Genomic DNA, 15,179 nt, shown 5'->3' with positions numbered 1-15,179 from the left:
ATCCTCTTTTACAAATTACCTTTATGTACATCGTGGCAAATCCTGATTCCACAGTTAGATATAAAGACTTGATATGCATGATTTCCCCCTACTTCAGAACACCCAAAGTATTATTTCTCTGTCAGTCCATATTTTATGCTGAGTTAGATTTTACTGATGAGCTACAAAAGGCACAAATAATTTTAAAATGCAAATGACTGCTTCTGCCCCTAGTCTATTACTTCTAGTCCTTGTTCACTTTACGTGTAATGGAGTGATGTGAGGGCCCTATGTGCTGCACACCTGCAGGTAAAAGCCATTGGGAAATCAGGGCATATAGATATATCGAACACTAAAACACTGACATATCAATTTTCTTGCATAAAGCATAGCTTTGAGACTGCCTCATCTTTATTTTGGAGATTATTTGAAGAACATTTTTAAATGTCTGTTTTGTATACAAACTTATTTATTTCTTTTCCTTAGTAAAGTACACTTTTCCCATATTATCTATTGCTTTGTATGAACGCTTCTGGTTGCATTTATTTCTATTTTGTTCTCCTTGCCTTGCCATTTTAAGAAGTAGGAAGGAAGAATTAGAAGGCTGAACAAAGAAAATACTGGATCATTAAGATATTTTATGCGGGTTTTTTTTCACTGAAGGTGATAGAAACAGAAAGGAAAAAACGAAAAGTGTTGGGCCAAAGAATGAAACAGTAGTGAAGTTTATAATATTCTTCATTTTTCCTTTTTCTTCTAGTAATGGCTCAACAACATCTGAAGACCTGTTTTGGAAACTGGATGCCCTGCAAATGTTTATCTTTGATCTACACTGGCCAGAACAAGAATTTGCCCACCACTTAGAGCAGAGACTTAAACTAATGGCCAGTGATATGATAGAGGCCTGTGTCAAAAGGTAGAAATGCATTCTCAAATTATTGCCTAATACTCCAGCAGCCAACATACCATATTTCATCAAATATCTGTCATATAAATTGTCTCAAGAGGATTCTGTTTGTACTACAGGTCTAAAATGGAATAGGCATTAGGTTTACAGTCATAAACTCTAGGAATCTATGTAATTGATTCAAGTGATCTGCTGATACTTTTTAATTCAGTTCTCCCATCTATTCTAGATCAGTAGTGCCCAAACTATCTTAGTCATTATTTCTGTGGGAATATTGTGCTTTAAATTCCCAAGGTGCCTTTTACTGAGACATAAAAATTCTGCTGAATCTTATATATTCATTCTGTACCGTGTCTATGTGTTGTGAAATGACACAGCAAACTAAAGAGAAAATCAGTTCTGGGATTACTCGCTTTATTCTGCACTCTCAATTCACTGTTAGGAATTTCATATGTCTATTTGCTTTCTTTAGCACGTAACAGGAAATAAATTATGAGAGTTCGGAATCATCCCAGTGGGCTTTCTTTTGTTAACAGTGCTTACAAATTGACCTTATATTATGTTGTTCAAACATCATTTTCCCACATTTTCTGTGTTAATAATTGCTCAAAACAAAGTGGGTTATCCCATTGGAAGAAGAGTGGGTAGGGTAACTAAATGTTTCTGAATCCTTTTTTTTTTTTCGGGTGGGGGGGAGGTATTGGTCCTAGGGCTTGAACTCAGAGAGCAATCTCTGTTACTGAGCTTTTCGGTGCTCAAGGCTAGCCATCTTTCTCTTGATCCACAGTTCTACTTTCAGCTTTTTTGGTAATTAATTGGAGATAGAAGTCTCATGGACTGTACCACCCCAGGCTAGAACTGAACCTAAATCCTCAGTTCTCAGCCTCCGGAGTAGCTAGAATTACAACTGTGACCCCACTAGCACCCAGGTCTGTTTCTGAATTCTTTTTTTAATTAAAGAATTCATTAACATTGATTTTTACATTATATCTCAAATGTCTTATTTAACAAACAAGTATTCAAGAAGGGAATCTCTATATACAATCACGGGCACTTAGGTTTTAGAACATAATTAAAATTAAGCTGAGGGTTTGTATGTCATAGATACAAATTAATCTGTGTAATAAAACATGTCTTGTTTCTGAATTCTTAAACAAAACAAAGATACAAACAAACAAACAAACAAAAAACAAAAGTAAACCTGTCCTTAGAATAATGTTTAGTGGTCCTCTGAGGCAAGGCTTGTAGATTAGTTTGTTAAATTTAAATAAACTAATTCTGTTATCTCAAATCTGTGAATATTTAGTCTTTGAGGATGTTAGCACAGACAATTTCAAACCTCCTACTAGGCACTTTCTTTCAAAAAACTACAGGCAGCTTCAAGTGTTCTCAAAGTAACAAGTGAGAAACAAATTGTATGTTCTCATTATACATTCTTTTCAAACTTGTGCATTTTTTAATGTGGAAAGTTCTCACATAGAGGATTTGTTCTGCTTTAAAGTAGAGAAGTATGCGATTTTTCTACTTGGAAATTAATTGAAGCTGTTAAGTGAAGCTAATGATTTTTCATTAAATAAGATATTAGATATAAAAAAAACTTCATTTAGATAGTTTTATTGTCTTAAGTGTCTGTTCTAAACCTGGTGTCACTTGGTAAAGAATATTTAAAATGCTTGCTCTTATATTTTTCTGACCTTTTTTTGTGAGGAACATGAAAAAGAGACCAGCTTACCCGCTGGCTCCTGGGCTCTGCCACACTGTTTAACCCTTATTTGCATGTTTTAAATTAGCATCCTGTAGTATTGATTTCACTTTTACAAAACAAGTGGGAAAGTATGTCAGAATTTCTTACTCTAAATTTGTGTTTTAATACCTAGAACAAGAACTGCATTTGAACTCAAGCTGCAAAAGGCAAACAAAACAACTGACTTGCGAATTCCTGCTTCTGTGTGCACCATGTTTAATGTGTTAGTGGATGCCAAAAAGCAAAGCAACAAGCTCTGTGCCCTGGATGGTGGGCAGGAGGTAAGGGGGAAGGCCATCTCCAGTGCAGAGAGCTCTGGCATGGAGAAAATTCAGCTCATGACAATTCTTCCTGTTTTGTTTTGTCTAATGAATGCTGTCTAAAATTTTTACAAATTGCCTTTGAATTTCAGATATACCTTTTAGGTGTTGTGTTTAGGTGTTTACATAAACCTTACTTTGTACAAGCAAATGAGAAAGGTAAAAAGCAACCTACTTTGTGTATACAAATTTTGAGTATTCAGAGTTTGCATCCATAAAAGCAAGCCAACAAAAGAATAGCATGTGAAATACTTACTTTACACAAAAGTTTCCACTTTGTAGAGATCAAGTCCAAATGGACTTAAAACTGAGGCCTGTTCATTGTCAAATAACATTCCATTATGTCACTGACACGTATGTGGTTTGGTTTTAAATTCAAAAGCACCATTTTCTGTTACCTGTGATTTATTTTTGTTGAGAGTTGTGATTGGGTAAAGATTATTTTTCATAGGTTATCTGTTTAGTTGATATTCTGTTGTCTTTTCTCCATTGTAGTTACTTTTCATCATTTCTTTATTCTTTCCTCATGTTATCCTCCATTGTCATTTTCCCCCATGGTGTAATCCAGTTTGGTAGTCAATGGGTAAGTCTCTCTCTTTTTTTTTTCTTTTTTTTTGGGGGGGGAGGCACATTCAATTATTATTTTTAGAAATCTATGTCTTAAATTTCATCTTTTCAAGTTAAAATGCTGTAATTTTATTTTCCAGAGATTTGGCTTGTGTAAGGTGAACAGCTGTTGTAAAGGCAATAACCCAAGCTGGGCACTGGTAGCTCACACCTGTAGTCCTAACTACCCAGGTGGCTGAGACCCTAAGATCATGGTTCTTGGCCAGTCCAGGAATGAAAGTCCATGAGACACTTATCACCAATTAATCAACCAAACACCAAAAGTACAGCTGTGGCTCAAATTGGTAGAGTGCTAGCCTTGAGCACAAAAGCTCTGTGATAGTGTTCAGTTCCAACACCATGAATGATTTAAAAAAAGCAAATATCCCAATGACATATTAAAATGCATGTAAATACAAAATACACCTCAACTACTGTCAAAGAAAAACTTTTTCCTGTTCAGCAGCAGAATTTACAACCTCCCCTTAGGATTTTAAAGATAAAATAATTTAAAGCCAGGATGAAAATGAAAATCTAGATAATCTAGCAGCAGTGTGACTTTAACATTTTCAAGCATATATAGTCATAAGTGTACGCTTTCTTAGGTACAAGAAGAATTTAGTTTGGAACTTTAGATTACAAATGAACAATATGAGTTTAACCCCCAAATACTTGATATTAGGAGGCCACACATAAGGTCCTTCATACCAGAGATCTGGGACAGATAGGAAAGAAGCCACCTGTGTCATGAAGCTTTCATCCTTGCTCACAAAAGATTATCCTAGGTATCACACAATACCTCTGAGATACATGATTTCCAATCCTTTATGTTTACAAGACTGACTAGATTATACTCTGCTATTGTGGTTGTTATTGCCCAAGGCTTTTTCTTCTTGTATGACCAGGGTAATTCTTGGAAGTCTTATAGCTATCACCTAGAAGTCAGTGGGATACAATGCCCAAACTGACAATTCAAATACAAGGACTTAGCTAACTGCAAAACAGATAAGAAGGCCAAGTCTTTGTGAATTATATACATGTGTAGCCCAGGCATCGACATTTACTATCTGGTCATAATTTTTAATCATGTATTTCATTATTTGAGCAATTCAGGAAAATTTTTCTTTTAGCACCAGAGCATATAATCTTACAAATACATGCATAAGTAACTGACATGTGTTATCGAATGTTCAGTAATTATCATTCTTTGGTCACATATGACATGATATATTATTTCTAATTATCTGAATGAGCAAGCAGCTGGCTTGCACACCAATGGCTTCTAATCATCTCTTCCTGATTTTCAATACCCAGATGTCAGCCTGAAAATGCCTGTCTGAGAGTGTAAGATTTTTTTTATACACCCATTCTATTCTCATCTAGATTGTAGAATCATCATGCCTTTTCCTACTAATATAAGCTTTATTCATTTGTTCTTATTTTAATATACAACACAGTACCTAACACATAACAGACACTGAGTAAATATTAAGTGAATAGACAGACTGATTTGTCGTCAATGCTTTCAAAATTCTGCCCTATTAGAAAACAACTCTCTCTAGTACCGTAAAGAAAGAGGAACAGGCTGACACACACAAATGACAGTGTTCTTTGGCCAAATGGTTCTTTACATTACTAGGTGAATGCTTCTAAAGAGAAATCTGCTACTGTTCATTATGCCTGCACCTGTACCTTCCCACCAGAGACAATTAGTTCCCCACAACTTTCACACAGTTCATATAGTTCAAAACGTGCAGGTGTAAAACCCATTAGCAATCTTGAAAAGTGCAAAAAAAAAAAAGAGAGAATTATATACTTTGCTTTTCTTCAGTAAATATGACCATATAATTTCATAAGCCTTGCCTCTCTTACTAGCTAAGTTTTGCAATTGTTGCAAATTAATAAATATATTACATGTACCAGTGAATATCATTTTATAGAAAGCAACAGAACTCTGGACTAAATTAGATTACTGGACAGTTTGGAACCAAGTAAAATAAATAATACATAGTTAAACTTAGCAAAAATGATTTCTACAAGGAAATCACCTTTCTGAAATCTAGAGTAATTTTGTTATATTGTCATTACTGGGATAAAAATACCATTCCTTAAGCCTACCACCACCACAGCGTCTACAGTGCTCTGAAATTACTATTCTGTTTTTTCACATGCCACATGATGATGTAAATATGCTCTCCAAGGCCCCAGAATAGTTTAATGGAGTTATTAGTGAGTGAATGATCTGTTCATGTGACAGCTGTGTGTAATGAGTCAGCAATCTCAGGCCAGTTCCTCAGGGACAGATGTTGAGATCACAAAACCACCACAGTGTTTAGAAACCTTGTTATTCTTTGCTACAGAAAAGCAGACTGTAGGAGCTGAAGGCATTGCCTGCCCACAGAACCACTTTATCTCATGGTTGCTTTAAATGAGGATGAGAACACATTAATGGAGCAACTCAAGGGAGCAGGGGACCTATATCTATAGGATTTGTTCTCCATTAACGTAAAAGGTTTCCATTTCCAGAATTAACAATCCAAGCCTCTTAAAATGCATCCCAAGGGGAAGAAGATCATCTTTAAAGAAGTCTAAGATACCCTCACATTTGCTTAGTGTTCTTTTTTTTAATGTGTTTGTGTAAGAACAATCAGGGGACATGATTATCCACCTACAGGTGTGGGGGGCAGATTTGTAGGTATGTATTGACTCTCTGAAGCAAGGATTCCTCAATGGTTATCTTAATGTAAGTTCAGGATCATTTGCTGAAAAATCAGGATAGGACAGTTTGCTTTTGAGTAGACGTGGACAGAATTAGTTTGAAAAGAAGGCTGGAGCCAAGCACTGGTGGCTTATGCCTTTAATCCTAGTAACTCAGGAAGCTCACATTTGAGGGTCATGGTTCAAAGCCAGCCCAGGCAGGAAAGTTTCCACTTAACTACCAGAAAACCAGAATTGGCACCATGGCTCAAAGTGATAGAATGTTAGCATTGATCAAAGGAGGTCAAGGACAGTGCCCAGGCTCTGAGTTCAAGCTCCAGGAGAAACACAAAAAAAGGAGGCTGGAATCAACCAACGTTATGAGATATGGGACTGGCAATCCAAAATCTTCTAATAAAAATTGTGTAGGTATTTTTTTAGAGAAAGACCTAAATTTTTATTGATAATGCCATCTGAATTAAAAGTAAAATAATAATTTCAATGTTGGCAATGCAATAGTGTAACAAATTATGGTGTTATTTTTTATCTATTTTCGGTTGTCTGTGTTTATCTTTGGGATATATACACACATATATGTATATGTGTGCAAATTATTGCCTTTACAGAATAACTATGTAAAATAGGATTTTTTCAGTCCACATCCTGATGCACTTCCAGATAACCTCCACCAACAGTACAGCCAGAGCAAATTGTAAAAGTTTCTGGCAGTTTTACTATTATAGAAATCAGATCTAATTCTTAAATTATGGAAATCTAACTAACCTCCTATTCTGTAGGCTTGCCTCTTAGCTAAAGGTGAATACTTTGTGTATACATTCCCAATATTACCCTCTTCTCTCCTCCTTGCCCTTATTCTATTTGATCTCCACTGTTTTGGGACAGAATGGGAATCACAGAGAGCAACAATGTAAGGATATGCATTGTGGCATAATTTCTTGGCTCCATGTGTCAATTGGCTTTAGCTGATTTTTCAATAAAATGAGTAAAAATGATCTGTTTAGTGACTCATCATGGAATTAACCCATCCCAAAAGTTCACCAAGTACAAGTTCTAGTTTTTGTTAAATAGCTTTCTGATGATACCGTTCTCCTTTTGAGTTAAAAAAATGAAATTGTTGAGAAATGGAGCTAAGCATTAAGGCTAAAACCTATTTTAAAAACAAAATAACTGGGGCTGGGAGTTTGGCCTAGTGGTAGAGTGCTTGCCTAGCATGCACGAAGACCCAGGTTCGATTCCTTGGTACCACATACATAGAAAAAAAAAGCCAGAAGTGGTGCTGAGGCTCACGTGGTAGAGCTCTAGCCTTGAGAAAGTCCAAGGTCAATGCTCAGGCCCTGAGCTAAAGCCCAGGACTGGCAAAAAAATAATAATAATAAATAAAATAAATAACCTTTTTGCAGATATGGGTGCCTCAAATACCAACTCTGCATTTTGGAATGCTTTTTATGCTCCATGGAAATAGGAGTTTGGACTCAATCTCCTGCACCTTTTCTGCCTCCACTGCACAGTGGAGCAAGGACAGGATATTTCATTTCCTGTTTCTGCTTGGCCACACGTTTGGAATCAAGGGGTCTGAAAGGAATTTAGTGGAGTTCATTTGAATAAGCCCATCAGCTACACAGTTAGCTGCAGAGCTGTCAGCCAGGTACTATTCGCGGTGTGTCCCTTAGGATCTCACCCTAGACATTACAGTTGTTCAGCTGGCTTCAAGCATGTTCATGTGACGGCCTGCCAGACTCAGACTGATAATTTAGATTGGGTAGAACCTTAACTACCAGCCAGTTTGCTCAGGCTTTAGAGGTGGGGGGGGGGGTTGTTGAGGTTTTTTGTTTTGTTTTGTTTACTTGTTTTTGTTTTCATTTTTCCTTTTTTGGTTTCTCTTCAAGGTATTCCTAAAGGTCTGCTGTAGTAGAAACCCACCCACCCTCTATGTTTTTAATCTATTTATCTTCTAAGGATCACAGCTTTGGAACTCAGTGGGGCTTTAAATGAGCCAGACAAGCTTCACTGGGTCTCAGATCTGTCTATGAAGCTTGACTGTCATACATTGTGGTTAATTTTAGACCACTGTCATTACACATATGCAGTGAAAAAGAAAATAGTCCAAAAGCTCTAAGATGATTCTTGCTTTGTTATTTACTCAAGTGGATGATAACCACTTAAAACTGTCAAAGCCCTTGAAGGAGCAGGGATCGTTCTCAGTGTTCCAAGGCGGGCCTAAGTTGGTGTTTTGTTCTGTGGGGAAACTTTGAGACATGTTTTCAGAAGGCAGAAAAAAATAGCCTTCAAAAACTTACATCTTAGGAAACCATTCAACCAACAGCTGTTAAGTTGGGCTAATGTTTATGCTGACCTGAATACTTTTTACTCCATGCATTATGTCTGCTGTTCTAAGAAGGCTTGAATCATCAGGACAGGGTTAGTCTTTACAAGTCACATTTTCTGTGAAGTGGCCATTGGGGACAATCTGCTGACAGATAAATGCTTCTGTGGCAAGAATTACAGTTTAAATGGATAGGTTTCCATATTCCATGTAGATCCCGGCTCGTGCTCCTGCCACTTTTTGAAAATTGTCCCTTCTCTCATCTATTTTCTAAAGAAATCAAAAATAAATAAATAAATAAATAAATATAAAAGGGAGTTTTTCAGGCTTATTTTAAATTCATCTTTTTGTATTTATTTAAAGGCATCTTTCTCATGAAGAAGCAGTATTTAAACTATGGGGTGTGAGTGCTGTTTCTTTATCCCCTTTTATGGCCTATTAATTTACCATTTATTCATCTTTGTTGATGAAATTTTAATTTTGCTTTTGCTTGAGTATATTGTCAGAATTGTATAAGCCGCTGCTCCCTGTGCTGACAAAAAGTTCCTTTTAAGGAGGACAATAGTGAACTCATTTTATTTCTAGAGCCACATTTTAAAGTAACTTATGAATGAGAGTTGTCAGACATGAAATGCTGTATTAATTAAATCTTTTTCTGGTCTTTTTCTTCTGCAGCTAAACCAACCCTTTAGAAAAATACAGGGCCACCTTAATTACAGGGGAGAAGACAAAAAGTATCCTTCACATTCCTCTGCCTGAATAAGACTAAGAACTCAATTCATCTAAATAATAACCCCATTAGCTGCTTAACGCAACAGTGCACATGGGAAAAATTTCAGACCACAATGTAGAAAGTGTTGATTGGGTAGATCGTTTTCAAGGTTTTGTTCTTTTCATGTTCCAAATGATCATTTTAAGTAAATCTGATATGTCATAACTAGTAGCTTTGGAGCATTTGTGACATATGACAAAAGATTTGTGTCGATATCCACTAATACATCTTTGTCTTTGAATGTCTAGCAACAGTACCATTCGAAAATAGATGACTTGATTGACAACACCGTTAAAGAAATCATTGCAATGCTAGTTTCGAAGGTAATATGTTATTTATTCACCTAATTCAACTTACCATGATGATTATTTAAACTTAAATATTGCTTCCCTTGTTCCAAAAATTCTGACTCAGAATGATTGGTGCATAAGACATAGCAATCTGCAGCTGACAGCTCTGAGGTGATTGTTATGCTTGTAAATATTCAGAAAACATTTTCTTCACCTAAGGAAATAAAGATGTTTGTCCAATCTACTCCTTTAATTAAGATATATATTTATTATTCTTATGAAGTTATTATTTTCTTTTGATTATTTTGAATAACCTGTAGGTGTTTTCCCCCTTTATTCATCTTTAGAGGGGATGGTTCAATGAATTAGTTATGTTTGATTCTTTCCTAGTGGTGATTGCTTCTCTGCTCTCCTAGGGAGATTTATGCTTTCCTACACTCTCAGTGTTTGTAAACCCATACTTCCAATAGCTTTCTACACATCTCCACCATTACCAGCTCCACCGTGAGTTTTCTTGTCTTCTATTTCCTGTCTCCACTGGTGTCAATAATCATCCCACTGTTAAACATCCTCATCCTGGGATCCTTTATTATAAAAGAGGACCCTGGGGCCTAATGACTCACCCTTATGTGGACCCTAACTATTCCAGTCCATTCTCATTGGCACTGCCCCTCTTCTGCAGACCCTCATCTCTTCTCATCCTAAGTTCTCTCCTTGGTGCCAGGAGTGTGGCCTACTGGTAGAGTTCTAGCCTAGCATTCAGGAAGCCCTAGGTTCAATTCCTTGGTACCACATACACGGAAAAAGCTGAAAGTAGCTCTGTGGCTCAAGTGGTACAGCACTAGCCTTGAGCAAAAAGTGTCCAAGGATAGTGACCAGGACTGGCAAATAAATAAATAAATAAATAAATAAATAGCTCTTGCCTTACTCAGTCAGCATGTTCTCCATCCCTCCATTAGCTCTTTACCTTGGTAGCCAGAGTACCATTCTAAATGTAGACATGATCTGATCGTACCACAGTATCATGCACACTTTAGGTGTTCCTTAACAATTTCCTAAATTGTCTATGAGTCTCATCAGTATCTCAGTAGACGAGGTTGCTAATTCATTTGAGATACACTGGGTTTTTAAAGTTCACAATAAGGAATGAAGAAAACTGAAGTACTTCTCCATTTAACCTATCCCATAACCCCTTACTGCACCATACCTAGTAATGTCGAATACTGCCTTATCAGAAGTGAAAGTTGCCTAGAATTCAGTTGTTTTGTTTTTGTTTTGGTTTTGGTGGGTAATGGGGCTAGAACTTGGTCTGGGTGGGCGCTGTCTCTGAGTACTTCAGCTCAAGGCTACCACCCTACCCCTGGGCCTGGGCATTTTCCCTGAGCTCTTGAGCTCAAGGATACCACCCTTCCCTTGAGCCAAGCCCCACTTCCTGTTTTCTTGAGGTTAATTGGAGATAAGAGTCTCAAGTCCTTTTGTGCCAGGGCTGACTTTGAACCTTGATCCTCAGATCTCAGCCTCCTGAGTAGCTAGGATAATAGGTGTGAGCCACCATGTCCAGCTCTGGCTCTGGAATACAGTTTGTAAGAGGCTGAGCCACAAGGAAACATTCTAACATCACCTCCAAGTTCCTTCTGTCTCATTGCTCAAACTTCTGAAACTCTTATGGGCATCCTAAGCCCTTGTGCTTCCCTCATTGTTATTCAGAACTCAGTGCTGTTTTCTTCTTTTCCTCTTACAATTTGACTAGAAGACTCTTCTGTTTTACTGAAACCATCTCACCCTGCTGGGCGAAGTTTGCTTCTCACTCAGTGCCTTCCAGTAGTTACATACCATGTGGTTACATACATCTCCCTGTGAGAATAAGAGCAGGAATCTTATTCTGTTTCTCTGTGGTGCTATGTGCATTGCTTTTCATGTCACAAATGGTGACTACTTTCCAATGGGGTGTCATTAAGAGAAGATGAAGATATATCTGGAAAATGATGAGGAAACCTCTGCTACCAATATTCTGGCTCTGTTCTATTTATAACAGACCATATAACAAAGCACTTTTCATAAAAATTCTATGTTATTGCTATATATTATGTGATTAAATTGATAATGCAAGCAAGGAAAAAGGAAAGGATTGGAATTCATGGCCATGAGGCATCACAGAGGCTTACAGAGTAGCTAGATGTGTGCCAGGGGTAAAGTACTGAGCAGAACAGATAAGATCACTTTCTTTGGAGAATTTCCTGACCCTTGGGAAAAACACACCAACAAACATACAGTTGCATGCAGATAAACATGTCAGGTTATCAGAAAAGCCTGTGATAAAATGACTTCCAAAAGATGAAAGAGTTAACCAACACAAAGAAGTTCAGAGGGCCAGGAGTTTGACCTATTTGGTAGAGTGCTTGCCCAGCATGCATGACGACCCAAGTTCGATTCCTCAGTACCACATGCATAGAAAAAAGCTGGAAGTGGTGCTGAGGCTCAAGTGGTAGAGCTCTAGCCTTGAGAAAGTCCAAGAACAGTGCTCAGGCCATGAGCCCAAGCCCAGAACTGGCAAAAAAAAGAATTTCAGGTGTAGTAATTCTGTAGGAGACAGTGAAGGCACCCAGATCTAGCTGAAAATGAAGCTTCAGCTAAGGACATTAAAGTCTATCCTAAGAGCCATGGGAAGATACAGAGGGTTGTGGTAGTAGAGAACAAGGTAACATTTGCAATATGACTTTCTCATCCAAACAGACTGGAGAAGGAACATGTCAGGAAATTGTTACCTTGGTCTCTGGAAAACCAGTTAGAGGTAACATAGACATAGTTTAGAAATGTAGAAAGAAAAGTCATTAAGAATTACTCTTAAGGCTGTTGCTTAAGAGATTTGGAGAAGGCCCTTAATGGTTGCTCACACCTGTAATCCTAGCTACTCAGGAAGCTGAGATCTGAGAATCATGGTTCAAAGCCAGCCCAGGCACGAAAATCCAAGAGACTCATGTTCAGAAAACCAGAAGTGGTGCTGTGGCTCAAGTGGTAGAGCACCAGGCTTGAGCCGAAGAGCTCAGAGTCAGCACCCAGGCCCAAAGTTGAAGCCCCTTGACTGATCAAAAGAAAAAAAATTCACTAATATCAAGGCTAGGTGGACTGTCTTGGAAATTGTCTATATAGACTGTGTAGAACAAAGTATATTTTGAATAAATGCATAGTGTAAACACTATCCATCTTTCAGAATCTGGAAAGATTTCAAAACACTAAACCCATACTTGGGAAAAGAGCATGGATAAAGACCATTGCATTATATCATTGGCATTCTCATTCTGACAGAAAAACTTGTTTTCTTCCAGTTCATAATATTCTGCTCCCATGCCAAATTTAGATAATAGTATCTAATTTTAATCTTAACAGCAAAAAAGAACATCTGCTGATAGCTATCCCCAATCTCATAACCACTATACCCAAAAATATACTCAGTATTTTATGTCTTCTCTGTGGATAGTTTGATGATTTGCAGTGTAAATAAAAGGACCATCCCTTAATTACTTCATGAAATAACATGATTAGTAGGAAATGATCATACTGTAGATTGCACCCAGCAGTATGTAGCTAGAGTCGTTTCCCATCATTGCTTAGGATCTATAGTTCTACATTCCATATCAACAGACAATTTAAACTAATATGCCTTGTGGCACTTCCCATGTTCACTCTACCAGTCCTTTCAGAAGGCTTTCTTTCATTTTTAATTTTTAAAAAATATGTATCAAGAGACAAGGCAATATTTACAACGACTCTGGACCTCAAATATTATTTAAGAAATCTAGTTCATGGCATGTATAATTTTTAATAAGGAAACAAAGAGGTTACAGTATTTGATTCTAGCCCAACACCCTCAAGAGGACAGCAAGCACAAGACAAATTCAGAAGGATTTCTATAACTTCCTTAATCTGTCTACAGAAAGTTCATGGGCAGAAGTTAAAAATGCAGCAACAAAACAGCAACTCACTAGATGCCTTTAGAATCTAGCTGCTTCATGAAATTAAAAGCCAAATGGAAAATGGCATGACTCATCTTGATGTGAATAGAGTTTAAGTTTGAAGGTAACACTTCTAACCCCTGGGCCTCGCTAGAATCCTACAAAGAAAACCTTTCTGCAGGAACTGTGTGGCTCATCTGCTTGATCCCTGAGGTGCAATTGCTATAATCCCTTTGAGTCCCTCCTGTACCATTCCTTCCTGGGGCCATTTGGGATAAGGACCCAGAAAGAGGCTCCCTGATGAACAGGCCATGCTTGATATAAACCACTACAGTTTTAAAATATATTTTTATTGTCTTCAAATAATTGTACAAAGAACTTGCCACACAACAAAACAGCTTATGACTACAGTGTGTCTTGATCAATGTTATCCCTTTCCACACTCTCATCCACCCCTCCCAACCCACTCTTTTTTTATTGTAATTAATAAAAGGGTTACATGATATTTGCCAGATAGAAGGTGCATTAATTCACATACATTGATACCCTTTCTCATGTCTTGGTACCCATTACCCTCCCCCCTACCCCCCATCTTGGTTTTCCCCCCTTCCCTATCCAATTTCAAATAACCAAATACAAATATATCCAATATATCAGATAACAAAGTGAGATACTGTAACAATATGAGATACCCAAGGGACAGCAAAGAAGATGAGAGATAACAGTACATTAAGGACAACAATAATTCATTAGATGGGTTTTGTTTCAATATCCTGGAGTTCCTTTCAATTAGCTTCATACTATATGGCCTTATGTATCAAGGTTTTGCTCTATTGCAAATCTCTGCTAGTACAGCCCAAGGTTTCTACTGATTATGACAAATGAGGGAAACCATTGAGCCTAAGTTCCTTTGAGTCTGGCTTACTTCACTTAATATGATTTTTTCTAAGTCTTTCCATTTCCTAACAAATGGGTCGATGTTGTTTTTTCTGACAGCAGCATAGAATTCCATTGTGTGCAAATACCACATCTTGTTGATCCACTCATCAACTGAGGGACATCTAGGTTGGTTCCATATCTTTGCTATGGTGAATAATGCTGCAATGAACATTGTTGTGCTAGTGGATTTAGTATGCCCTAGTTTCTGGATGGTTGGGTAAATGCCAAGTAGTCCAACCCACTCTTTCATTCACTTTTCTTTCTTTGTAGGATAGTTTTTGAATACTTTTGCCATTTATCAAAGCAATGTAAACGTGCAATGCATCTTGGTTTGTGTAACCCTTTCAACATTTTTACACACACCCCTTCAGCCCACACCTTCCCTTGTTTTTATTTTTTATTATTATTATTGTATTTTATTGTCGGGGTAATGTGTAGAGGAGTTGCAGTTACATTCATCAGATAGTGGTTACATTACTTCTCACACATTGATACCCCTTCTCATGTTTTTGTCCCCCTTTCCCTCCTTCCCCACTCCCAATCATCTTGCTTTTTGCCCCTTCCCTCCCCTATTTCAAATAAATAACCGTATATATAGTATACCAGGTAACAAAGTCAGAAACTTGTT

The 15,179-nt window shown here is 37.4% G+C and overlaps 1 protein-coding gene across 8 annotated transcripts in view; it reads left to right on the top strand.

The window, feature by feature from the left end:
• The window catches only part of Cadps2 (calcium dependent secretion activator 2), a 426,292-nt gene that overhangs the window by 375,679 nt on the left and 35,434 nt on the right, over positions 1 to 15,179 (top strand). For 4 of the 8 annotated variants that reach the window (XM_090333224.1, XM_090333221.1, XM_090333222.1 and 1 more), the window contains 4 exons: positions 740 to 895; positions 2,764 to 2,911; positions 3,519 to 3,533; positions 9,618 to 9,692. In XM_090333224.1, the coding sequence (XP_090189350.1) occupies positions 740 to 895; positions 2,764 to 2,911; positions 3,519 to 3,533; positions 9,618 to 9,692 (394 nt within the window). The remainder of the gene's footprint in view (positions 1 to 739; positions 896 to 2,763; positions 2,912 to 3,518; positions 3,534 to 9,617; positions 9,693 to 15,179) is intronic. The other 4 variants (XM_090333225.1, XM_090333226.1, XM_090333223.1 and 1 more) reach the window with 1 other exon arrangement.

The sequence above is a fragment of the Megascapheus bottae genome, chromosome 5, assembly GCF_031878675.1.
Source record: "Megascapheus bottae isolate mThoBot1 chromosome 5, mThoBot2.hap1, whole genome shotgun sequence".
Lineage (NCBI taxonomy): Eukaryota > Metazoa > Chordata > Mammalia > Rodentia > Geomyidae > Megascapheus > Megascapheus bottae.
Note: the sequence above shows the minus strand (reverse complement) of the source record. Positions and strands in the feature narration are given on the sequence as shown.